General features: G+C 38.7%; 1 protein-coding gene across 1 annotated transcript in view; it reads right to left on the bottom strand.

Moving 5' to 3' along the window:
* Positions 1–628: 628 nt before the first annotated feature.
* The window catches only part of si:dkey-61l1.4 (collagen alpha-1(I) chain), a 125,263-nt gene continuing 102,043 nt past the window's right edge, over positions 629–23,848 (bottom strand). The window contains exons 41-68 of the mRNA XM_022667453.2: positions 22,886–22,939; positions 22,377–22,430; positions 22,163–22,270; positions 21,373–21,426; positions 21,174–21,281; positions 19,546–19,599; positions 19,374–19,427; positions 19,192–19,245; positions 18,289–18,342; positions 18,078–18,185; positions 17,940–17,993; positions 17,784–17,837; positions 17,080–17,133; positions 14,256–14,309; positions 14,117–14,170; positions 13,162–13,215; positions 13,010–13,063; positions 12,865–12,918; positions 11,334–11,387; positions 11,136–11,189; positions 10,821–10,838; positions 10,618–10,671; positions 9,070–9,132; positions 8,739–8,904; positions 6,276–6,382; positions 6,110–6,187; positions 4,624–4,806; positions 629–3,577 (exon numbers count right to left, since the gene is read on the bottom strand). Of these exons, the coding sequence (XP_022523174.2) occupies positions 3,422–3,577; positions 4,624–4,806; positions 6,110–6,187; positions 6,276–6,382; positions 8,739–8,904; positions 9,070–9,132; positions 10,618–10,671; positions 10,821–10,838; positions 11,136–11,189; positions 11,334–11,387; positions 12,865–12,918; positions 13,010–13,063; positions 13,162–13,215; positions 14,117–14,170; positions 14,256–14,309; positions 17,080–17,133; positions 17,784–17,837; positions 17,940–17,993; positions 18,078–18,185; positions 18,289–18,342; positions 19,192–19,245; positions 19,374–19,427; positions 19,546–19,599; positions 21,174–21,281; positions 21,373–21,426; positions 22,163–22,270; positions 22,377–22,430; positions 22,886–22,939 (2,067 nt within the window). The 3' untranslated portion in view covers positions 629–3,421. The remainder of the gene's footprint in view (positions 3,578–4,623; positions 4,807–6,109; positions 6,188–6,275; positions 6,383–8,738; positions 8,905–9,069; positions 9,133–10,617; positions 10,672–10,820; positions 10,839–11,135; positions 11,190–11,333; positions 11,388–12,864; positions 12,919–13,009; positions 13,064–13,161; positions 13,216–14,116; positions 14,171–14,255; positions 14,310–17,079; positions 17,134–17,783; positions 17,838–17,939; positions 17,994–18,077; positions 18,186–18,288; positions 18,343–19,191; positions 19,246–19,373; positions 19,428–19,545; positions 19,600–21,173; positions 21,282–21,372; positions 21,427–22,162; positions 22,271–22,376; positions 22,431–22,885; positions 22,940–23,848) is intronic.

The raw sequence follows: 23,848 nt of genomic DNA, 5'->3' as shown, positions 1-23,848 counted from the left end.
ATAATTATAATCTGTTATATTATTTTAAATATTAGGTGATAACTCAGACATTGCTTGCATAATAATGTGGAGTAACATGTTTAGGTTGTAAAATCACCTTATAATAATAATTTACTTTTAATTAAAAGTAATTTCCACAAATGTTGTTCTAGGAAACTATTGGATGGGCTTGGGTTCATATTGGCAAATGTGTCCCCCCCAATATCAAGCCCGCTCCTACGCCCTTGTGTAGGATAATAATAGTCCTTCAAACTATGATGAACAATTTAATTATTTAGTACACAAAAAATGGTTAAATAAAACAATGTTTAATATTTTAGATTCTTCAAAGTAGCACCTCTTCCTTAGATGACTTTGCTTTGCACATCTTGCTACATGATTCCCAATGTGCTCCTTCATAGTCTGGGTGATTTCAGTATTAATGTACAATTTAGGGGAAAAATACATTTTATTCAGATACTGTATTTTTAAATCATATTTGAGTCACTTTAGCCTGGCAATGTGAATGTAGATAAAATGTATTTGCCATTTTTAATTTCATGTAGTATCTATTACTGCAGCACCTGAGAATTAAAATGGTCAATTTGGGCTGTAAATAAATATATAAAAACACAGACCTTATCACCCATCACTGACAGAACATTTTATTGCATCAAGAAAATATTGGATAGTTATACTGTATAATACATCTTGTCATAATGTCCTTAACTCAATGACCAGCATATAAATTAACACATCTCAAACATTATGAACTTTAAACACAAATCTTCATACAGATCTGGACAAGAAAATTAAAATAAAAAAACAATTAAAATGACCTGAACAAAAAGCGCAGCTTCAAACAGCAGCATCTGTGTCAGCCAGCTGTGCAACATCATCATCTGTAATCCGTTATCTATTTACTGAACAGTGTAGTTGCTTATGAGTGAATATATGTAATCTTTTTTTGTAGCTTATTATAGAATAAACCAGAAAAATACTCTTTCATATGCAAAAGTTTAGACACGTTTTTGCCACAATGACGTTTAGAAATAATCAATGTGACCTGAGTAAATGTTTGAGCAGGACTTGGTAAAGGCAAAAATCTATCTGGATGTTCTGCAGCAAAATTTGAAAGTTGACCTTTTTGTGACAAAGTCTCAGTTAAACAACATTACAGAGATCAGGCCACGCTGATTATTTCGATTTTTGACCTGAAATAAGAGTGCATCTTTGCACTCTTCGAAGATTGCCGGTTTAAATCCCAGGTCATGCTGTTTGGCATCAGCAGCTGGAGTCAGAGAGAGCACACCTGGCTTTGCTCTTTCTGGGTGCAGTTATAAACGAGGTGGTGGCTGGCTTTACATGTATTAGAGGAGAAGGCGTGTGCTAGTCTTCACCCTCCAAGTGTTGACATTATGAGTGATGGGGAGGGGGAGGAGGTGGGCCCTAGTAAGTGGGTTGGGTAATTGTGGAGAAAATTGAATAAAATTAGAAATAAGTTACAAAAAAGTGTGGGATGCTATTGGACGCAGTATCAACATTCCTACTGTATGAATATTCAAGCTGCACAGAATAGATTATCGCAGTACACCATTAGGAACCTCTACAAGTACTTGATGTTGCATTATAACAAAAGTTTTGCATATAGCAATGAGCATCATGACGCATCTTGTGCAGGGTGTAAGGTAGGGCCCTAGTACTCAAATGTTCACAGGCCACACTGATTATTTAGATTTTAAATATACATATATTTTATGGAAAAAAAAAGAGTAACTTTGCATTAGGATCTGCTGAATGCATATTTGATTACGTTTACTATCCAAGATATATCTTTTCCATTTCAATTGAAATAAATACCAAATGTCATTTGGCCCATAATGGCCAAACTTTGCATAGGACTAGCTATATTATATATTGCATTTGATTTTTTTTTTTTAGAAAATGTACTGTACAGTTTTATCCATCCACTGATCTGATAATCTTTTATCTGACAATCTTTAGCTGTATCTTCCTTTTCAGACTTTTCTGTTTAAAACCCATCTCGGATGAGGACGCCATTGAGATCACAGTGCGTTTGGTCATAACTTATATGATAACCTGAAAAAAGAGTGCATCTTTGAGCAAACCTTTGAGTGTCTGTACAGCATTACTAACAGCTTTAGAAGAAACCTGGATGGCAGCATGCACCACTGCAACAATAATATACATATATAAATAATAAATCCAACAAGCATCAATCAAATTCAAAATAAAAGCATTGTAAACAATATACAATTCAAAACTGTTCCTTTCAGGAATGTGTGCAGTGAAGTATCATTGCCAATGAGCAACAAGTCAATAAACTATGTCTTAATCCAACTCTTGGGGGGGATTGCGAGATTTTAATTACATAATTACATACACTCACCATCCGAAAAAATAGCTGTACCCAAAAGGAACCAATCAACAGAAATGAACCCATGTAGGCTCTGAGTGGTCCAGCTGGCTAAATGCTGGCACAATGATCGGGAGATTGATGATTCAAATCCCGGTCATGCAGCTTGCCATCAGCTGCCAGAGCCCTGAGAGAGCACAAATGGTCTTGCTCTCTCTGCTATCCAGGTGGGTAGATGCTGCTCTTTCCCCCTCATCACTCCAAAGGGTGATGTAGATCAGCACAAGGCTGCGTCTGTGAGCTGATGTATCAGAACCGAGTCGCTGCGCTTTCCTCCGAGCACGCTGTGATGCTACTCGGCAGTGCTGCATCAACAGCAGTTCAAAAAGAGGCGGTGGCTGACTTCACGTGTCGGAGGAGGCATGTGCTAGTCTTCACCCTTCTGGTGTTGGGGTGTTCTAGTGATAGGGGGAGTCCTAAAGAGTGGGTTGGGTAATTGGGTAAAAAATAGGTGTGGGATGCTTTTAGAAACAATATCAACACTTCTACTGTGTGAATATTCAAGCTACACAGAATGGATTATCACAGTACACCATTAGGAACCTCTACAACTACTTGATGTTGCATTATACACTACTTCTGTATGTGAAACTCAATAAATACAGTATGCCCAAGAGTTTCCTGTATATCTGATTTCCCTTATTTCTTTCATTTTTAAAATCATTTGTTGTTTGTACCTTTTATCCCTTCTGTGTGCAACTATTTTTGCAACCGTATATCTGATAAATGTTTAACTTTTGAGCTGCTTCATTCTTCTTTCTCTTCTTGAGAGGGAAAAAACAATGCTTGTTATGTGTAGATCTTGAAGAACGGCCTCACTCCTTCTGCCTGCAAATCCTGCTGCGCTTAACAAGGGACCAATTAACAGCATCTCCGCAGTCAGCAGTCTGTAGGGAGTGTGTGAGTGTGTGTGTGTGTGTGTGTGTGTGTGTGTGTGTGTGTGTGTGTGTGTGTGTGTGTGTGTGTGTGTGTTTGGAGGGTGGTTGCAGAGTTGTTGTAGTGCTTCTAGCTGAAGCACACAGGTCCAATAGTAAATCCAAAGTCTTGGGTGAGGTCACTGTGGCCGAACAAAGCCAAGTCTCTGATTGGCAGAAGGCCCAAGTCTTCGGTTTCAAACTGGAACACCGACTCCTGAGGCCCCGTATCCAGCTCCTCCAGCGGCTGCAATATCAGTGACCATTAATCAGCAACACAAAGGCAAACCAGCCACTTTAGTAAACCCTAAATTAGACCCTGCGTGAACCTGGTTATTCCATGCAATCTGTATCTGGGTTGCATCTTGGTAAGTCTGAGCTTCATCAGTGTGTGTAAGTTAATGCTATGTTATGTAAGGTAATGAAGGTGTCTGTGTAACGTTTTAAACCCTGTCCATAGGCCAACATTTTGGCTCTTCACCCTCAAAACTGCAGTAAAAAAACTTTTTAGCTTCGTTTTTTAGTTCGTTTTTAGTTTTAAGCCACAGAAAACTCTCCAAGATGGACATTTTTAAAACACAAAAAAAGTTTTTTTTTTTCATGCAGACTCATACACTAATACATATACACCATCTGTACGTTATTAGTCATTGTGGTTAAACCACAAGCATTATGATATAATGCACTGGGAGACTGGCTTAGATTATCAGATGTGGCTTGGAAAGAGATGCATTTATCCTTTTATAATGTCTGACAAAAAAAAAGAGACCACTTAAAAATGATGAGTTTCTTTAATTTTACCTCGTTTAAAACCTCTGGAATGTAATCAAAAGGAAGATGGATGATCACAAGCCATCAAAGCAAGCTGAACTGCTTGAATTTTAGCACCAGGAGTAAAGGCATAAAGTTATCCAAAAGCAGTGTGTAAGACTGGTGGAGGAGAACATGCCAAGATGCATGAAAACTGTGATTAACAATCAGGGTTATTCCACCAAATATTGATTTCTGAACTCTTAAAACTTTATGAAAATGAACTTGTTTTTTTTTGCATTATTTGAGGAATGAAAGCTCTGCATCTTTTTTTGTTATTTCAGATATTTCTCAATTTCTGCAAATAAATGCTCTAAATGACAATATATTTATTTAGAATTTGGGAGAAATGTTGTCTGTAGTTTATAGAATAAATCAACAATGTTCATTTTACTCAAACATAAACCTATAAATAGCAAAATCAGAGAAAATGATTCAGAAACTGAAGTGGTCTTTTAATTTTTATTAATATAATATACGTACCACACAATCGCGTAACGTCCCCATGAAGCTCTGTCTGCGGGAATCTGCGAGGAACCTGATTTCTCTCTCGCTCGAGCCCTGCCTGCTCATGCTCTGGCAGGAGAACGTAATGTTCTGCGTGACCAGCCTGCTGTTCAGCTGCAGAAACCTCGTCTGGACCACACCGATATCTGTATAATTCAACTGCAGAGGAGAAAAGGGGATGAAATAAGTAAGTAACTAGAAAAGTGTATAATGGGTTTGCAGATAAAGTGGGAGAAACGAGTGATTATAAAACGAAACAGACAGATGAGTGTGGGTCAGTATGGCTGTGGTTTAGAGCTTGGGGAGCTGCTCTGAAGGAGAACAAGTAGTTTAGTGTCTGTGGGGCAAATGAAATTCTAGGCCTTGGGCATGAACGAAAATGAATGGGAGTGAATGGGAAGGACAAGGGATGGAAAAATAGACGACAAACAGAGGAGTAGGGGTCAATATACAGTAGTTGTGGTCTAGAGCTCAATCATCTTCCTTGATGAAGAGGATTCTTTTTTTGTGGCTTTTAAGACACAGAAACTCTATGGCTTGGGCATGTGTGAAAATGAATTAGAGTGAATGGGAGAAATAAGGATAAAATGAAAACAATAAATAAGCAAATGTGGATCAAACCAACTGAGAATTTCTACTTGGGGGCTGTCCCTGAAATGGTTTATCTAAAATATGCATAGGTGTGCATCATTTTAGCAGAAGTACAGTGGATGGGCATGCACTTTTGCACCCCATTCATTCTTAAAGGGGAACTCTAGTAAAACATGATAAAAAATATTTATCTTTTTTGAATAGCACACCTCTGTAGCACAATCTGTACAATGGCCGTATCAGGACATAGCAGCTGTCACCAGGAGGCAGACTATGTGGAGTCTATGTATATATGTCTATGTCTTTATCAGTACAGTGATGGCGGCGCTTGGAGCTAAACTTAGCGTAATAGTATGTAAACAGTGCTTATGAATAAGCTTCTTGTTAACTTTTTAGGTTATTAATGCCTAATTTTAAATGTCAGGGCTCTCCAGATTCTACCAAGGAGGTGTTGAGCTACTTTGAGCTGCATAAAGTTGTAAAAAGTGATTTATCCAGACAAAATATGCTCCAATATGGCTGGGCAAAAAGCACAAAATTACTGGATCTGGAGGTGGAGGTGGGCTAATCAACAAAGGTAAGTACTTTTAATCATGTTTTACTACAACAAAAGTCAATTTTACACCAGAGTTCTCCTTTTAATGGACAAAAATAATTGAATTTTAATTAATGTAATAAGACACAATCCAATCAAAAAGCTGCACAAAAGCCTTGATCACACAATCATACCAAACCATCTGGAATTGGAACATGTTAAATACCAAGACGAGTTATGGAAGGAAAATTTAGCAGAGAAAAATAAGAAAAGATAAAACATAAAAAGGAATAAAATTAATTGGATGAAAACATAATTGCCCATTCCATGATATACCTGAAAGCCTCCTTCCATGGTACTGAGCCAGGTAAAAGAGTCTGCCTCAGAATCCTTCAGCCAGGCTTTCTTTGGTACCTGTAGAACAGATACTTGAATATTAATGATATTATATTATGCACATATGAACATTAGAGCACCAGAAATACATATGTATATAAGTTACCTGTGGTTTGAGTGGAGACAGGCATGTCCGCCCACCTGAGCTGAAGCTGCAGTAGACTAGAAGAGCATCTGCAGGATTGCCTTGGTTTGGATCAATGTAGTACATTCCTGGAACAAACATATTGTGAAGGTCATGGTTATCTGTCATTATTTTGTACAGTTTTTTTTTTCATTTCCTTTGACTTTCATTTGATTGCAGACAGTAAGAACCCAAGATATTTCATGTTTTTTTTTTCTGGTAGATTGTCAAAAATGAATCTATTCCTGCACTGCAAGCTTTTAAACACATTTAAAATTCTGGTAAGTTGTCAATTTAGTGCTAGAAATTAGGTAAAAAAATAAAAATAAAAAAATGTTTTATTGTTTTACACTTACAAACAATCCATTCATCCATTTTCTATGAATCAGGTGTCAAGAAGCATATGCTTCTACCTGAACCTGTGTTTGGATGCATCTTTATTGTGACGCCACAGTTAAGAAATTTGCATCAAACCCCCCTGCACCACCCATCACCTGTCAACCCCCACCAGAGCCCCACCCACTGAATCAGCTCAAGATCCCCCATTTTGGTCATATCGGTGGAGAATTTCAGACAGTACACAGCAGGATTAGCCAGTAGACTTCTTCTGAGGGAGGGATCTGTACCTACTGTCTGTGGCAAGTCAGCAGATAAGGCAGATGTAAGTTTATAATAAGAACAAACAAACAAATCAGAGTCATCCTCCGCACTAAAGACGGAAAGGACAATCCGGAACATCTTGTCATTAGCAGCCAGTCCAAAATCCAGGGTCTGTCATGGGGGTGTATAGGGGTGTGTTTTATTATACTTCTATGATGCAGCATCAATGAAGAAAGGTTTTTTGCATATGCTTCTTCTAAGACAACAAATTGTATATTAAAAACTAAAATGTCTGCAATCAAATAAAAAAGTCACTGTCCCAACACTTTTTGATTCTGGGTTATATGAAAAAAAGCATTAGAAAGTGTTCTGTCTGGTCTGTAATGATGTAATTATAGATTACATATGTTATTACACACTGAATCAGGGCCAGAGTGGGACTGACTGACTCATTTTTAGATTAGGAGTTACATAATGCAGATCAGCCCATCCCCACCTCTTTAACCATATTCCTCCTGCTACACACACACACACACACACAATACATATGACACACTGTCTCACTGTTCCCACCTACTCAGATACATCCGTTATTGTGGCGCATTTCACTCCATCACCCTTTAGTCATTTCTTTTCTCTTTTTTTGAGTTTGTCACTGCGATCCATTTTCATATGATTCACACATCAGTAATGGCTTCTGAGAACAAAGCCTGTTGCATCAGCCAGTCCCAGATTCACACCACTGCACTGCTGAATTACAAGCACTAATCTCACGAGGCTGATGTTGGCACCTTACAAGCTGGCCTTTTGTTTGTTAGAATGCTCTGTTCCACCTTAAAGCAGCACTAGGTAGGGTTTCCTTGATTTTTGATCTTTTTAAAGAGTAAAATTACAGCTTGAAACTCACTGCAGTGCTGCATTGAGGTGTAATAGGAGGAATAGCGGTGCTCTCGTGTCTGTGCCGGAGCTCCTCTGAGCTCAAACCAGGCTCTGTAAGTTTTCCGAGGCGGCCGCGACCAACGCTCGCGAGAACTGCGACCTGCTTTCTGACCTTTAGTTCTAACAGTTCTACAAGGACTACCGGTTCATTCTTTACAAGCTAACATACAGACACTCTGGCAGAAGCTGGAAAGAGACCGAATATGTCTGTGAAAGCCAAAAAAATGAGAGAGAAACTAATCCGCCTGAAACATTTACTACACCCTGCAACTGTAGGGGGAGCCTACGAGCACAAAATCTCAATCCTACCTAGTGGAGCTTTAAATTATAAAAATGGACGCTCCGAGTGATCCAGCAGGCTAAGCACTGTCACGGGCTACCATGATGTCACAGTGCTCCCACCTGTGTTAATTTGTTGCTCCGCCCCCTTATTACCTGTTCCCAGGTGTTACCCGTTTCTTGTTTCCTCCAAGTGTATTTATACCCTAGCATTTCCTGTTTCCTTTGTTGGTTCTTGTACGTCTTTATGTCTGTTAGGTTGTAGGTCCTTCTTTGTTTCCAGTCTTAATGTATTCTGTGTTTATTCTAGTTTCCTTGTCTGTTTATTTATACTGTTTTGTGTTTATTTTGGTTTAATTCTGTTAATAAATACACTCGCATTTGCGTCTGCTCTCCGCGTCCTCTCCTTGCTCCTGCTGCACAGCCTGACACATACTATACTATTTGTGTGAAAATCTGATGATGTTGTAGCTCATTGTAGCTCATACGTAAAATTCTGAAGAACTTTCAAGCACCACTGTACAGTATATATACACACTTCAGCCTTGCTTTCAATAAAATTAAGATTAAAAAATCTTCAGTATTCAAGCCATCTATATATTAAAGCTATATATTATTAGCTCCTACCGTCAGTGTAGTTGGGATGGCACATCATGAGCTCCAGGCAGGTTGTGGCTGGATGTTCTTTTGTGCCATCTGGTGGATCTATGAAGAGTCGCAGGTCCTGCTGAAGGGAGTCCAGCAGAGTTCTGATGAGAGGATAGTTGGGCTTGTCTGACTGATACATGAGATCCTGGTATGGAGGACAAGAAGCACACAAGAAGAAAAAACTCTTCACTGGTGTTCTTTGAATGCAGTAAAGAGTGTGTATTTTTTCAGTAAAGGGTGAGAATCTGTAATTCTCTGAGGATAATTTTTTTCTTAAAGACCTAAAGACTTAAAGACAATGGTTACTTGCCTTTAGTTGAGTCAGTGTGAGGTTTAGAGACAACCCTGGAGGCCCTGGAGGACCTGCTGGGCCCTGGAGGAGACAATAGATACAAAAATAGTCAAGTCAATTCATGACACCTAAAAATCCACCCACCCATTTTCCTTCCTGTCAATTAATTTCTTCTGGGTGCAACTCTTCTTTTGATGACTGACGAGTCATGATACTGTGTTAAATAAGTTTATAATAAGTTAAAGGGGACCTCTGGTGTGAAATGGGCTTGGGTTGTAGTGAAATATGATAACGAGTACAAACTTTTATCAAATAGCCCACCTCCATTTACCCTGAGTATTCTAAAATACAGAGCTTTTAGTCAATGCTCCCAACAGGCTTACAAAGCTAGTAATAGGGGCATAGAGTTGCCTATGCAAAGAAATGATCACTATTTTTGCAACCTTAATAAGCTCAAAGTAGTTCCACTTTGTACTGGTAGTATTCTGAGGGTCCATACATTTAAAACAAGGTACTAATAGCTTTGAGAGTGCACGGATAGTTTCTAAAAACATTGTTTATCAAGTAGGCCAGACGAGAAATAGACATGCGCAGATACTTAACATAAAGTTTATTAACAAAATGGTTCAATTTGCAAGAGTTACGTGGAACAGGCAAGGAAAAAATTCAAACAGAGCAGCAAGATACAACAAACCAGAGAGACCAGGCAAAAAAGGTCATACATGGGTGATCCAAAATAGGAACAGAAGGGCAAGGCTAAAGGAGAAGAGAAAATACCAAAATAAGGTCTGTAATAAAGTAAAAAAACAAAACAAAAGAAACACAGGATAGAAGAGCTATGGATATATGATCAATACTCTGCAAATGGGGAAAAGAGATAAGGAGGTATTTATACAAAGGGAAACAGGAAAATGGCAATTAGAAAAGTCAGGTGAGCTGGAATGTCATCCGGCTTGTCAGGGAGGTTAGAGACTGGTGCATTCTGGTCAATGCAGTCCTTAGAGCAAGAACTAGAGTCCGTGGCAACAGATTACAAAATGAATGGAACAAGGAAATGCATGAATTCCAGCTCTTGCTGAAAATATCACTATAAATGTTCCTACATTTGCATGTTTTAAATGTCAGGGTTTTCAGAATTCTACCAATGAAGTGTGTAGCCAAAAATAGTGATTTTTACCTGTCTACTCTCCCTATTTATTTTTATTTTTTTGTGTGTATTTATCTTTATCTATTTTGTTCTATTCAGTTTTTATTGTATTCTTTTATTCTTGTATTCTTAACAACAGCTCTTGGGTGTAAACTGGATCGTGAGGTCACAATTGCGTTCCACCTCATGTACCACATGTGATGCGAATGACAATAAAATCTCCTTGAATCCTTTATTTCCATGGTCAATTTTATGCCCCCATCACTAGCATTGTAAGCTTGTTGGGAGCATCTTCTATATTTCAGAACACTGTGGGCTATGTGAAGTTCCTACACGTTATCACTGTTGTTTCACTAAACCCACCCAAGTCTATTTCACACCGGATTTCTCCTTTAAACATAAGCTGTTCTATTACTCACAGGAAGTCCTCTCAGCCCTGCAGATCCAGTAAGGCCTGGATACCCTTTTAAGCCCTGGAAACATAATAACACAATATTGCAATATTACACCAGGAAACGTCTTGTAATTCAGCCATTTCTGGACACACGCTATTACAGAATGAACAAAAAATATCCTTAAACAAAGCGAAGATAAGAGAACGGTTTAAACAAACATTACAGACCTTTTCTCCGAATAACCCCTGCGGAGAAAAAGAAAAGAAATGAACAGAATTAACAGTCGCTTTATGCGGAGTGCTCGCCCAGTGCATGAGCTGCACTTTAAGAAGGCTAATTTTCTTCTCTAAGTACTTTGGAGACTTCATTAAGATTACATTAGTCGCACATTAAAGACCCTCGGAGAGCCGTGCGCAAGCTGATTACCGGCTCTTAGATGATTCAGACGAGTGGGACTTTATGCTAATCTGAAATTTAATAGTTAGACCAGAGTTTTACATTAACTGATTTTATTGTTAAAGAATCCAAATGAGCAAACTCACAGGCATGCCCGGCAGACCTGGTCTCCCTCTCGGCCCTGTCGGCCCGATATCACCCTGAGAAACGTAAAAAAAAAAAAAAAAAACACACACACCAGATAATCAGCTGCCTGTTAATTATCATCATTCGCATGTTCTGAATATTCATTAAGAGTGACTTTATTAGTGAAATCATTGAGCTTTCATTAAGTTTTTAATCACCTGCTCTCCTTTTGTGCCACGTTTGCCTGGCTGACCACCAAGGCCTTGATCCCCCTTAATTAAAAATGAATAGACAGTAAATAAACACAAAAATAAAATAATAACAAACACAAATCAAGCAAGTACAAGAACAGTATTAAGACACATACTCATTTATTCTTCTTATAAAATCAAGAGTATAATTAACTAAAGTTAGAGTTTTAGCCTCTGATCCCACCCTTTCCCCTTTTCCCAGTATCCAGTCCTATTTCCACACCCAGGGTTGCCAGGTAGGGAACAAAATAGCAAGCAAACAGTGTGCCGCAGCCTCAGCATCGCTCTATAAAAGTTACGTAAACAGCCACAGAGTAAAACGCGAGAAAATAAAAAAAGGACTACAAGTAGGAACTGAGCTTCAGCTAAGCTTAGCCAACCTTATATAGATACAGTCATTTGTCACAACCACTAGTATAAATGTGACTTGAATGTTGAAATTATTTAAAATGCCCATTCACATTCATACAAAGGGGTCCACACTAAGCAGTGTGCAGCCAGATTATTAAGGCAGTGAATGTTTGAGATAAGTAAAGTCATCCAGACTAGTGCTGACGTGAACTGCTTTCAGTCACTGTGAGGATGCAGATGGCTCACAGCTGTTCACTACCCTTGCAGAAGAAACCAGTGTGACAGAAATATGCAACAGAAGCCAAATGTTTGACTCTGTTGGCTCAGTTTAGCTACAAACGTGATTATTTGCTGCCAATTTAAGTATGCTTAAACTCGTTTTACTTTGCACTTTGCAGTTTGTGTAAGTTCAGTGTAGGGCTGCACGAAATATCGTTTAAGCATAGTCGTCACGATGTGCGCATGCGCAATAGTTATATCGCAGGACGTGCCATTTCACTTATGGTAATTGAAACAAACAGGTCATGTTGCAGTGTTTTAATTCTTGACACAGGAAGTAGATACACAGCGCTGTCTCTGTGTCTGTGTGAGTGGCAGGCTGCTGCTGCCTGAGAAGTGCAAGGGGGAGGGAGAGTGGGAGTAAACACAAGGTAACCGCATGACCTCAACATTGCTGGGCATGTGCTCGTAAGACAAGCCTGTAGAAAGCTGTGCACCTTAGTAAGGCCTAGTTTTGCACAAATATTTCCAGTTACAGCCGAAATCACTCTTTTAATCCTAGAAAAAGCTCTTATTTACCTTTTAAAAGGCCATTTAAATGCCAGATAAAAGGACTGATGATTGTAGTTTTGCTGTTTTCCTTGGCGTTTGAGAGATCAGCTGGCTCTAAAGTGCTGACTCAGCTCTTGGTCAGTTCGGATCTCTTATGTAAGACAGCGCACGGGTGGGGGCGGGGCTGGTGACATCACGGGCCTGCACTGTTTAATATCTCAATTTATATTGTTGGAAAAAAAAACATTGCAATATCAAATTTGTCTTCAACCTGGCAACCTTTATCTTTTGAAATTGTCCTGCATTAACCATTTTACATGTTTGCTGTCATTAAGAACATACTGTACTGTTCTTCTAAATTCATAAATTATGATACCTTCATGCCATCAATCCCTGGAGGACCCGGTGGCCCCATGTCACCTTTCTCTCCCTGCAGAATAGAAGCAGAGCATTAACTGTGTTGAGATTAGAGATTAGAGATTGAGAATGACAGTCAACTCTCCAAATAAAACTCATCGTACCTGTGGCCCTTGTTCACCTTTATTTCCTTTATCGCCCAAAATGCCTGGAAAACCCTGCATTCAAACCAATACAAATAAATTAATCAGAAAATCTTACTTCTATTATGATAGCATGTATACTATATAAGAGAGAGAAGGGTACAGTCACTCACATATGAGCCTTGTCTTCCTGGTGGTCCAGTCAGTCCAACAGGTCCTAGATGACCCTGAGGATCAGCCAAATTAACACAAATCTTAGAAAAACTGGCAAAACTATTATTGTACTATTATTTAAACCATACACAGATAATTCTATATAAAAGAGTATTGACATAATTTATATTGCAGTCAAAACCTACTTGGATGAAAGTCTTGGGACTGTTTTTCAGTCCCATTGCAACATGTGAATAAAATCAAGCAGTTTGAATGCATGTTTCTTAGGCTACGTTCACATTACCAGAATGAAGTGACTCAAACTAGATTTGTTTTTGCTCAATGTGGCTCAGATCTAATTTTTTCATGGCTGTGTGAACGTGCCAAATCCGAATTTTTCCAAATCAAATCTGAGCCACTTCCATATGTGGTCCTAAATCGAATACGTATCCGATCCAAGGACATGTTACATCATGAATGTGAATGGTCAAATTCAAGCATGGAATTCATGCTTTTTTTTGCTTTTACACACGCAATACATGCTTCTCTTTGGTACTCACACATCTCTTGCTGCAGCTGTGCTTCTGTAGCTGCTAAAACGGCAAAAGCAAACTGCCTGTCCTTCTCCTCCTCGACCTGAGCATGAACTTCAGACCAGCTGTTTACTCTGCACTCCAGCAAAAGATGCTCCACATATGAGCTGCTAACAAACGCATCCATTTCCCTTTATAAAGCTATGAGCTGTCTCCTAAATATGAGTTTTTTTTGTTGTTGGTGAAGAAGGCAACGTTTACACACGTATCACTGTGCACATATGAGACGTTTCAGGGACAGTCTCGTTCACATTACACACAGATCCAGATCATTTACATTTTTGAATGTGAACCATCAAGATTTGAGCAATGTGGCTTGTAATGTGAACGTAGAATCTTGTGTAATTCCAGAGTGGTACTGTAACTAGTCAGTTCTATTTACCTTCTGTCCTTTGGCCCCTCTCAGACCTCTCTGTCCAGCTTTGCCTTTTTTACCCTGAGAACGAAACAGTATTACTGATCCTGCTATTCCAGTAAAATAACACTGACAATCCAGTTCAGAACTGTGGTGCTTTCCTTACCCTTCGCCCAGCATTCCCAGTCATTCCAGGCTGCCCATCTCGGCCATCTTTTCCCTGTAAAAAAAAAACAAAAAAAAACTTGACCATACTAATAGACACTTGTAAATTGTCACTGTTGTCCATTTTTGTTGATTTTTAGACTCTTACACCCTGTGTAAGGTGCATCACAATGCTTATTGCTATCTTACCCCCACGGAAACAGTCTATTTGTGCGCCTTCTGCCTGCATTGTTTAAATAGAAAGGAATATATGTACGCTGATGAAGTGGTGGTCTGGAAGTGAGATGTGTTCAGGTAAATATCTGCTGTATTGCTATCTTGGCAACAGAAAACACAGGTGCGCCTCTGACTGATTACAACCCTGACAACAGTCAACCATCAGATGTTCATACCCATCTTGCCAACTCATTACGTGCACACATGCATCCACCACAGTGTGCAAAGACAACATTTACATCAACAATAAACAGAATACAGAATAAAATAACATTGCTGTTCCTGTGATTTGTGAAATACACCTTTACAGTGTAAACGAGCAGGTCAATTTCCTCTGCTGAAAACGCAGAAGCCCTGCACCATTAAAATACCAATCCACCAAAGTTAGAGCACAGCTGACTCTAAAAGGGAATGGCAAGTGACACACTGATTGGTTTATTTCACGCTACACCCAAAACACACCCATGAATAAGAGAATTAGTATGTCCTTTTTTTGCACTTTTTGAGCAGTGCAAGGAATACTTTTCCCTTCGTTATGATAGCAAAGACACACTGACACGCCCTTAATCATGCTGCATGGTGCACGATTGATGGCTTGCCTATAGTTTGCTAAAATACATGGTGCCAAAACCAGTGTTGGGAAGGTTACTTTTAAAATGTAATCCCTTACAGATTACTGATTACATCACTCAAAATGTAATTTGTAACGTAATCGGTTACATTACTTCAAGTGAGTAACGTAATCTGATTACTTTGGATTACTTACAATATTGTCATTTTTTTAAGCCTGAATGAATGTAGCAACCACATATTGCATATTATTATTTTATTTTTCTTTCCAGTTAACAAATAGATAAACAAATAAAACAGCCTTTTCAATCACTCTATAAAAATACTTATGAAACCATTTCATCAAACAATTTTATGAAACACTTCTATGAATTGATAATAAAACAATTTAAAACCAAACAATGTAACAACAACTGTAAGCTATCTATTTGCAGGTTTGCCACCAGTGTTAATTTTGACAACAAATTTTGATTTAGTCTTAGTTATAGTCTTGTGACGAAAATAGCATTTAGTTTTAGTCACAATTTAGTAATTTAGTCGACTTAGTTTTAGTCGACTTAATGTCATAAGAATATAGTCTACTAAAATTACAGTAAATTTAGTCGACTAAAATGTAAAGTGTGTAAATGTAAATGCTTTTTCATCAGTTCCCTTGAATTATTAACTATACACTTATATGAAATGAAACGTTTAATAACCACTTGAGTAATATTGTTAATGTTTGAATGTGAAATATATTTATATATGATTTAATGTATATTATTATTATTATTATAGGTGTGTGACTATATATATTTTACATTTAAAATTTTGCTCTAGAAATCAGGTCATAAAACATCTGAATAGTTAACTTATAGTTTGAACAGAGCTGTAGATGCAAAAACAACTTTTAAAGGATCTAGTTTTATCTCCAGCACACCTACTGGAGCTACAGTCTATAAATGAGATCAAAAACACACCTTCACACACTGTCCTGTAGAGATGCTCTCAGGATGTACTGAGAGACTTCATGAGTTAAAGTGAGAAACTTATGAGAAAGTGCTGTAAGGAACTTTACACAGACTTTTGGGTTCATAGATTGACTTATTTTATTGTTTTATTTTCGTTGTATTATTGAGTTCCTTTCTGACCTGTTCCTGCTGTAACACTAGCTGTATCTTTCCCACTGTGAGACTAAACAGATGATCTTAATGAGTTAGGGTTCTGTATCAGTTCTGTGTTTTAGTGCACTGCTGAGTTAAACACATCAGCTCATGAAATAACATCAGTATTAAAACGCTGATCTCTGCATGGAGATCTGTGTGACTCTGGTCTGCAGAAGCTGAAAGATTAGTGGTGTTTTTACCGGAGATGGAGTCGCTCCACACGGTTTACACGTTATCTTGTTTTTCGCGACGTCAAAGGAGAAATATTTTCGTCTTGTTTTTATTCGTTGACCAAAATGTCAGTTAATTTCGTCTCGTGTGTGCGGAGCCGCTGTCTGCCCCTCCTCCCTGTGTGTGTGTGTGTGCAGCGAGATGGGACGAGGGGCAGACAGTTCCCTTTCATATCAGAGCGATTTCACCGCAAAATGTTATTTGCGTTTTGTCAGTGTTGGAAGAGCAAAAATAGCAAAGTACCGCAATGTAATCCTTTTATTTTAGCAGAGTAACTGTAATCTGATTACCATTTATTGAAGCAGTAACTGTAACGGATTACAGTTACTCATAATTTGTAATCTGATTACGTAACGCCGTTACATGTAATCCGTTACTTCCCAACACTGGCCAAAACATATTGATGAATGCACCAATAGAAATTCTCCAAAATTTTCTGAAATAAACCTTTTTTTATATTGTACTCCAGAAGAGTTTATCCCTGTTTTGTAAAGCTGCTGTTTTAAAGAAAAAACATGTTTTTCTTGGACAGGGATGTAATACACATCACTGCTCGAATAGAATCTAAAACAATGGTTGAATTAATCAGACACACAAAAAAGCAGCACAATGGAATATAAGATATGATATAAGAGATGAGAAACGAGAAATCAATGGCCTGACCTTCTGACCTTTCTGGCCCTCTCTTCCCTCAGAACCAGATCTGCCCTTTGGACCCTGAAAAGAAGAAAAGCAATGGCAACTATAAGTGCAGACAATATTTCAATTGGATCAAGGCCAGATCACATTTCCACTACAAACAAACAGTGCTCTGGTGTGGATTTGGTGTGGAGTACAATGGGCCCAATCATGGGCACTAATGTTTAGTAACCTAGCTGCTGCTGGTTAACTAGTTAACTTGCCGTCTGTTGCACCATTTAAGATGGAACGGGAAAGTTAGCTAGTTAGCTACTGAGACAAACTACAAGCAATCTTTTTTAATGCTTCCTATGAAGAATTTGCACATTACTACACATCAAACTACGGTAATATAGTGCCAATCGTCACTTGTAACAAGTTAAATACTTACATTTTTGGTTTTCTTTGTTTTTCCGCTTGTTTCACCATCTTACCAGTGTTTTTCATACCCCGTGGTTTGAAGTGTGCATCTGAAAAATCTCTTTATGGAGGGCTAACCTACCCCTCCAGCCTAACAAGAATCAGGACCCCCCTACCCTTTGGTGTGCATGCTCAAAACAGAGGGGTAGGGGTAAGTGGTAGGGCTAAAGGGTGAAATGGGATTGGGCCTTACTGTGTTCACACCTAATGCCCAAATTAAATGCACCAATAGTGAAAATAGTGACCAAAAATCCTGGTGTAAAACTCACCTGTGGTCCTGGAGAACCAACAGGTCCATCAGGTCCCAGCTCTCCTTGAAGGCCCTGCGCACAAATGCAAATCAAGACTTTTATTATTATGTGCCCTTGGTTAAAGAGTAAACATGCACTGCCTTTACATCATCATTAAAACACTAAACACTCTACCTCTAATCCTGGAAGTCCTGGAGGGCCTTTGATTCCTGGAAAGCCCTCTGGTCCCTGGCCAGGAAACATCAGTAGAATAGTAAATAGGTCCAATCAAGGCAAATTATCACTGATAACTTACATCTCTTTATAACTCACCAGCTCTCCTGGAGGCCCTGGCTTTCCAGGGTCACCTTTCCGTCCCTCTGTTCCAGGTAAGCCTTTATGGCCCAGCAAGCCTTCAGGGCCCCTAGGGCCAACGGATCCCTAAAAGAAGAACATGGACAGTTTTTGTTCCTTAAAGAATAGGTTCAGGATGCTGGTAAGGTTTTTAGGTATGATAACAGAAAGGGAGAGGTACTGCACTGACCTGGGGTCCAGGTTTGCCCACCTCGCCCTTTACTCCTCTTTGTCCGACTGTACCCTTTTATGACAAACAAGATGCAGCATACATGAAATTTACTCAAATAAATATTTCTCCTCTGTGAAAAAATAGATTTATTTTGGATAGATCAAACCAATAAAATATTACAAACTACCTTGTAAAACTACCAGACAGTTGCTATATGGCTTGTAAGGTGTTTCAGGTGGCTTGTATGGTGTTGCATGATGGTTGCTATGGTGTGGCTAAGTGGTTGCTAGGTTCTAGCTATGTTTTAAAAAGAAAAAGTGTTCTGGTGTTTCTATTTAGCCGTGCTTTATTTCGCTGAATTACTGGTCTCTGAAGAAAGACAGGATTTTGGCTCTTGCTCATGAATATTCATACATGCAAACATATCACCTCTGATTGGCTAACAGCACTGCAGCAGAAAATGCATACCTGCCATCCCCCCACAGTCAATTTAACAGCTCTAAAACTCAAAGAACAAAATGTTTTCAAAGATACAGCACTGAGTGCTCAATGTTGTTGGCAGGTGGTTGCTATGGTACTCTATCCCAAATCACACAATTAAACCGAGGTGTTTGCTAAATGGTTATTAGGCACATTCTATGGTGCTGTAGTGGTAGGTGCTCAGGTGTTGCCAAGTGGTTGCTGCGGTATCCTAGATTAAAAAGCTGTATACAATCCCAAATCACACATTCAGCAAACTATAGTGGATGCAAAATGGTTAATAGAGTAGGTGTTTGCTTGGATGTTGCTTAGGTGGTTGCTGTGGTGTCTCGGGTGGTTGCTCAGGTGCTGCCAAAAGTGGTTGTTCTGGTACCCCATATGGTTGGTTGGGTGTTCCCAGCATCAATGTATGTAATCTGTATTTTCTGTAGCAAAGTTTACCTGGTCGCCTAGTTCTCCAGATAAGCCTGTTAGTCCAGTAACACCAGAATCCCCCTGTAAGACAAAAAACACAAATTTAAATAGTCTGCTGATAAAAAAAAACTCGTTTTTATTTGTTTTTTAACAGCAACCTATTTAAACAAAAATAAAAAGAAGAATTAGAGTAAAAAGTAATAACATACCTTTGGCCCTGTTTGTCCATCTGCCCCAGGTCCTCCACGTGGGCCCATCAAACCCTGTAATTGATACAATATACATCTGCAAATGATATATTTTACAACATTCTGGGCTACAATATTATCTTTATTATTATTGGATAAAATGATAAGGTGCTGTTAAAATCATAAACAATACCTGTAGGCCCATCAATCCTGGTGGTCCAATCTTCCCCATTAGTCCGTTCTGACCCTGGAAAACATAGAATGAGCCCACAGCATTAAAAAGGACCAATATTTATTTATTTTTCATTGGCTGACATGGTGTCGTCTCAGATGTTGTCAGGTGGTTGCTGTGGTACCACATCCCAAATCACACAATTAAACCGAGGTGGTTGCTAAATGGTTAATGGAGGTTGCTTAATGGTTAAACATTTTAAAGGACCAATATTTGTTTATTTTTCATTGGCTGACATGGTGTCTTCTCAGATGTTGGCAGGTGGTTGCTGTGGTACCCCATCCCAAATCACACAATTAAACCCAGGCAGCTGCTAAACAGTTAATGTGGGTTGCTTTGTTGTTAAGCATTTTAAATGACCAATATTTATTTATTGTTCTTTGGCTGACATGGTGTCTTCTCAGATGTTGTCAGGTGGTTGCTCTGGTACCACATCCCAAATCACACAATTAAATCCAGGTGGTTACTAAATGGTTTATGGGGGTTGCTTAATGTTTAAACATTTTGAAAGACCAATATTTGTTTATTTTTCATTGGCTGACATGGTGTTGCCTCAGATGTTGTCAGGTGGTTGCTGTGGTACCCAATCCCAAATCACACAATTAAACCCAGGTGGTTGCTAAATGGTTAATTGGGGGTTTCTTAATGGTTAAGCATTTTAAAGAACCAATATTTATTTATTGCTCATTGGTCGACGTGGTTTTGTCTAAAATTTCACCAGGTGGTTGCTGTGGTACCCCATCCTAAAATCACACAATTAAACTGAGGTGGTTGCTAAATGGTTAATGGAAGTTGCTTAATGGTTTAGCATTTTTAAAGACCAATATTTATTTATTGTTCATTGGTCAACATGGTTTTGTCTTAAATTTTTCCAGGTGGTTGCTGTGGTACCACATCCCAAATCACACAATTAAACCCAGGTGGTTGCTAAATGGTTAATAGGCATAATCTATGGTGTTGCTAAGTGGTAGGTGCTTAGGTGTTGCCAAGTGGTTGCTGTGGTATACTTGATCAAAACGCACAATCAGGTTATCAAATATTAAAAAAACATTCTAAGTTTAAGCAGATGCATATTTTTACAGCTGAGCTTTAGACAGCATGTTCTTCTTTGAGTTGTTTGTTACAGAGTGAAAATCCATTTAGCCCATTTCCACACCCCAGGTTGCCAGGTATGGAACACAATAACAGGCAAACACAAAAAATCTGCAGCCTTGACATTATTCTAAAAAACTTCATGACCAGTAACAAAGTCAAATGTGAGTAAATAGATGAAGATGAAGATGACAGATGAAGACAACTTAAGAGTCCAGAAGGACTACAAGACGGATTTTAAGATGGTTAATTTTCTCCTAAAAAAAGGTTAACCTGAGCTTCAGCTAAGGTTAGCTAGCCTAAGCTAAGTCACTTTAAGTAGTATCAACATTCAGGTGCTTGCGTCAGTCATGCTTGGTGGCCAGCGAGTATTTAAGATAGGTAAAGTGACCCAGACTAGTGCTGGTAACAAGTAACATGTACTGCAGTGTGACAGAAACCAGAAGTTTGACTCTATATTCGATTTAGCTTCAAATGAGATTAAAACAAGAACTCACAAGCAGCCCGACGAAGCCCTTATCCCCTTTGACCCCTTTGTCTCCACGGTTCCCAAACACTCCTGGGGGCCCTAATCGTCCAGTGACACCTTGCAGGCCAACGTCACCCTACAATCAACATTTAATACATGTTTAATAGACTGTAAATGTACACAATCTTACTGTACAAATGTCACATGGTTCTAAAATATCACTCTACCTTCTGACCTCTGGGACCTGGATCTCCAGAACTACCCATAAGACCCAGAGCTCCCTGTGATAAAGAACCATATCTCATTAGAAAGTCACATTTCATTATACTAATATAATATAAAATATTATTTAGTGTATATATATATATATATATATATAGAGAGAGAGAGAGAGAGAGGGAGCTCTGGAAAAAAAATAAGAGACCACTTAAAAATGATCAGTTTCTTTGATTTTACCAAATTGAAGAGGAAGTCGGATGATCACAAGCCATCAAACCAAACTGAACTGCTTGATTTTTTTGCACCAGGAGTAAAGGCATAAAGTTATCCAAAAGCAGTGTGTAAGACTGGTGGAGGAGAACATGATGCCAAGATGCATGAAAACTGTGATTTAAAACCAGGGTTATTCCACCAAATATTGATTTCTGAACTCTTAAAACTTTAAATAGGAACTTGTTTTCTTTGCATTATTTGAGATCTGAAAGCTCTGTATCTTTTTGTTATTTTATCCATTTCTCATGTTCTGCTCTAAATAACAATATTATTATTTGGAATTTGGGAGAAATGTTGTCTGTAGTTTATATAATAAAACAACAGTGTTCATTTTACTCAAACATAAACCTATAAATAGCAAAATCAGAGAAACCGATTCAGAAACTGAAGTGGTCTCTTAATTTTTTCCAAAGCTCTATATGTGTATGTAAGCATATATTCTAAATTAATGAGGAAGATACCTCCTATTTGACTTTTCTTATACCAGATACAATTAGTGGATAGCTGTGGACTCATGAAACTGACCTCTTTGCCCCTTGGTCCTGGCTCTCCTTGCATCCCTGGAGAGCCTTGGTGCCCTGGTTCTCCTGGAGGTCCAGTCAATCCAGGTTTTCCATGTGGTCCTGCTGAACCCTAAACATACATAAATCGTGTGTAGGATCAAACTGAATTATTAGCACCACTGGATTTTTTAAAACACATCTACAATAGAAAAATATCAATATATAAATCGCTTTACATGGTCCCCTTTTCTCCCTGGCGGTCCTTCTAACCCAGATCGACCAGGATAACCCTAAAGAAAAGGAGTAAAACACCTAGTTAATGAGTTTTTCATCTCTGCTGCATTTTATAACGCAAGATTATACCACAGTTTGTTCCAACCCTGCAATGTGATTGGCTGAGAGGCGTTTTATGAGTGACATTATCAGCAGGTAATGCACTGTAACTGTTCATGTATTACTCCACCACATACAGCTAACCAAGCAATGATTCAAGCAGCGCTTACAAACCAAATACAAACCAAATGCTTGGGAACGCTCACACCTGTATACATGGTCATGTGTTACCTTGTGAGTGAGAGTGATGTGAATTATGGGAGTTGGAGTGCGGTCTGATTGTGAGCATTACCATCAAAGGCATTACCACCCACAGTGGACAGCACAGTGGGTGGTAATCACCGTAACTGTGTGATTCTTTAGCTTTAACATTTGCCATCTACATGTGTTGTTTATTACGAACTAAACTAACCTGCTGTCCATCCAATCCAGGAGAACCAAGGTCACCACCTGGTCCTGGAGCTCCCTGCGGAAACACACAACACCAATTTCTTGTAATATAAAATATTTATTTTACATTCATCATCATAAACAGTTACACAATAGCTGAAATACCACCCTTCAAAAAATATATATTTCAGAGAGGTAGCTCCCTCAACCCCCACCACTGTAGAGTAGTGTGGCAACAAATGTGTTTTTTTAGGGCTGTCAACTTTAAAGCATTAACACTCTTGATTAATTAGGAATAAGTAACCTGTTATTAAATATTCAACTCAATTAATTACGCCACCAAATCTTTTACAAGACTTCCACTGTAATCAGAGCAGATTTTATTCCTGGAGTGGTTCCCTTGAGGTGAGAACGCAATCTGGTCTCTATCCGATCCGCTATTAGATTTAAGAACAAATGCTGTCTCTGCTGCTCCATGCTGTTTACACATGCAGTGTGTGCAGCATTCACTGCTCACAGCCATTACACTACATTTTTCTATACTTGGGCTGCATGTCCCATTGAAAACACTGTTAAAAAGCACAGTGGCACAGATATACAGACTGAAACACAAAATCTTCTCACTATACTTACTTTCTCGCTCAAGAGACAACGTGCTCGCAGGGTTTATTGGTGCACACACCATAAAAACTTGTGCACCCTATAAAAACTTGCGTCTTAAGACGAACAAGTGCAGTCACAGAATACTGTTGTGTTTAATCTGATAATTTGTTTTAATCAATTGATACCACTAGTTTTTGTTTCTCTTCCTCTATCCCACCCACATATAATCTTTGCACAGGAATAACTCCATTTTCTTCTCTATGTATCAATTTACAGACATCAGGGAGCCCTTATTAAAATGCAGAGACACCCAGAACTTCTGTGATAGGTGGGACCTTTGCTATAGAATGTCCATGTGTAGTGTTGAATAGATTATAATCAC

This window comes from Astyanax mexicanus, chromosome 22 (assembly GCF_023375975.1).
Source record: "Astyanax mexicanus isolate ESR-SI-001 chromosome 22, AstMex3_surface, whole genome shotgun sequence".
NCBI classification, from domain to species: domain Eukaryota; kingdom Metazoa; phylum Chordata; class Actinopteri; order Characiformes; family Acestrorhamphidae; genus Astyanax; species Astyanax mexicanus.
This window is presented reverse-complemented; position numbering and strand designations above follow the sequence as displayed.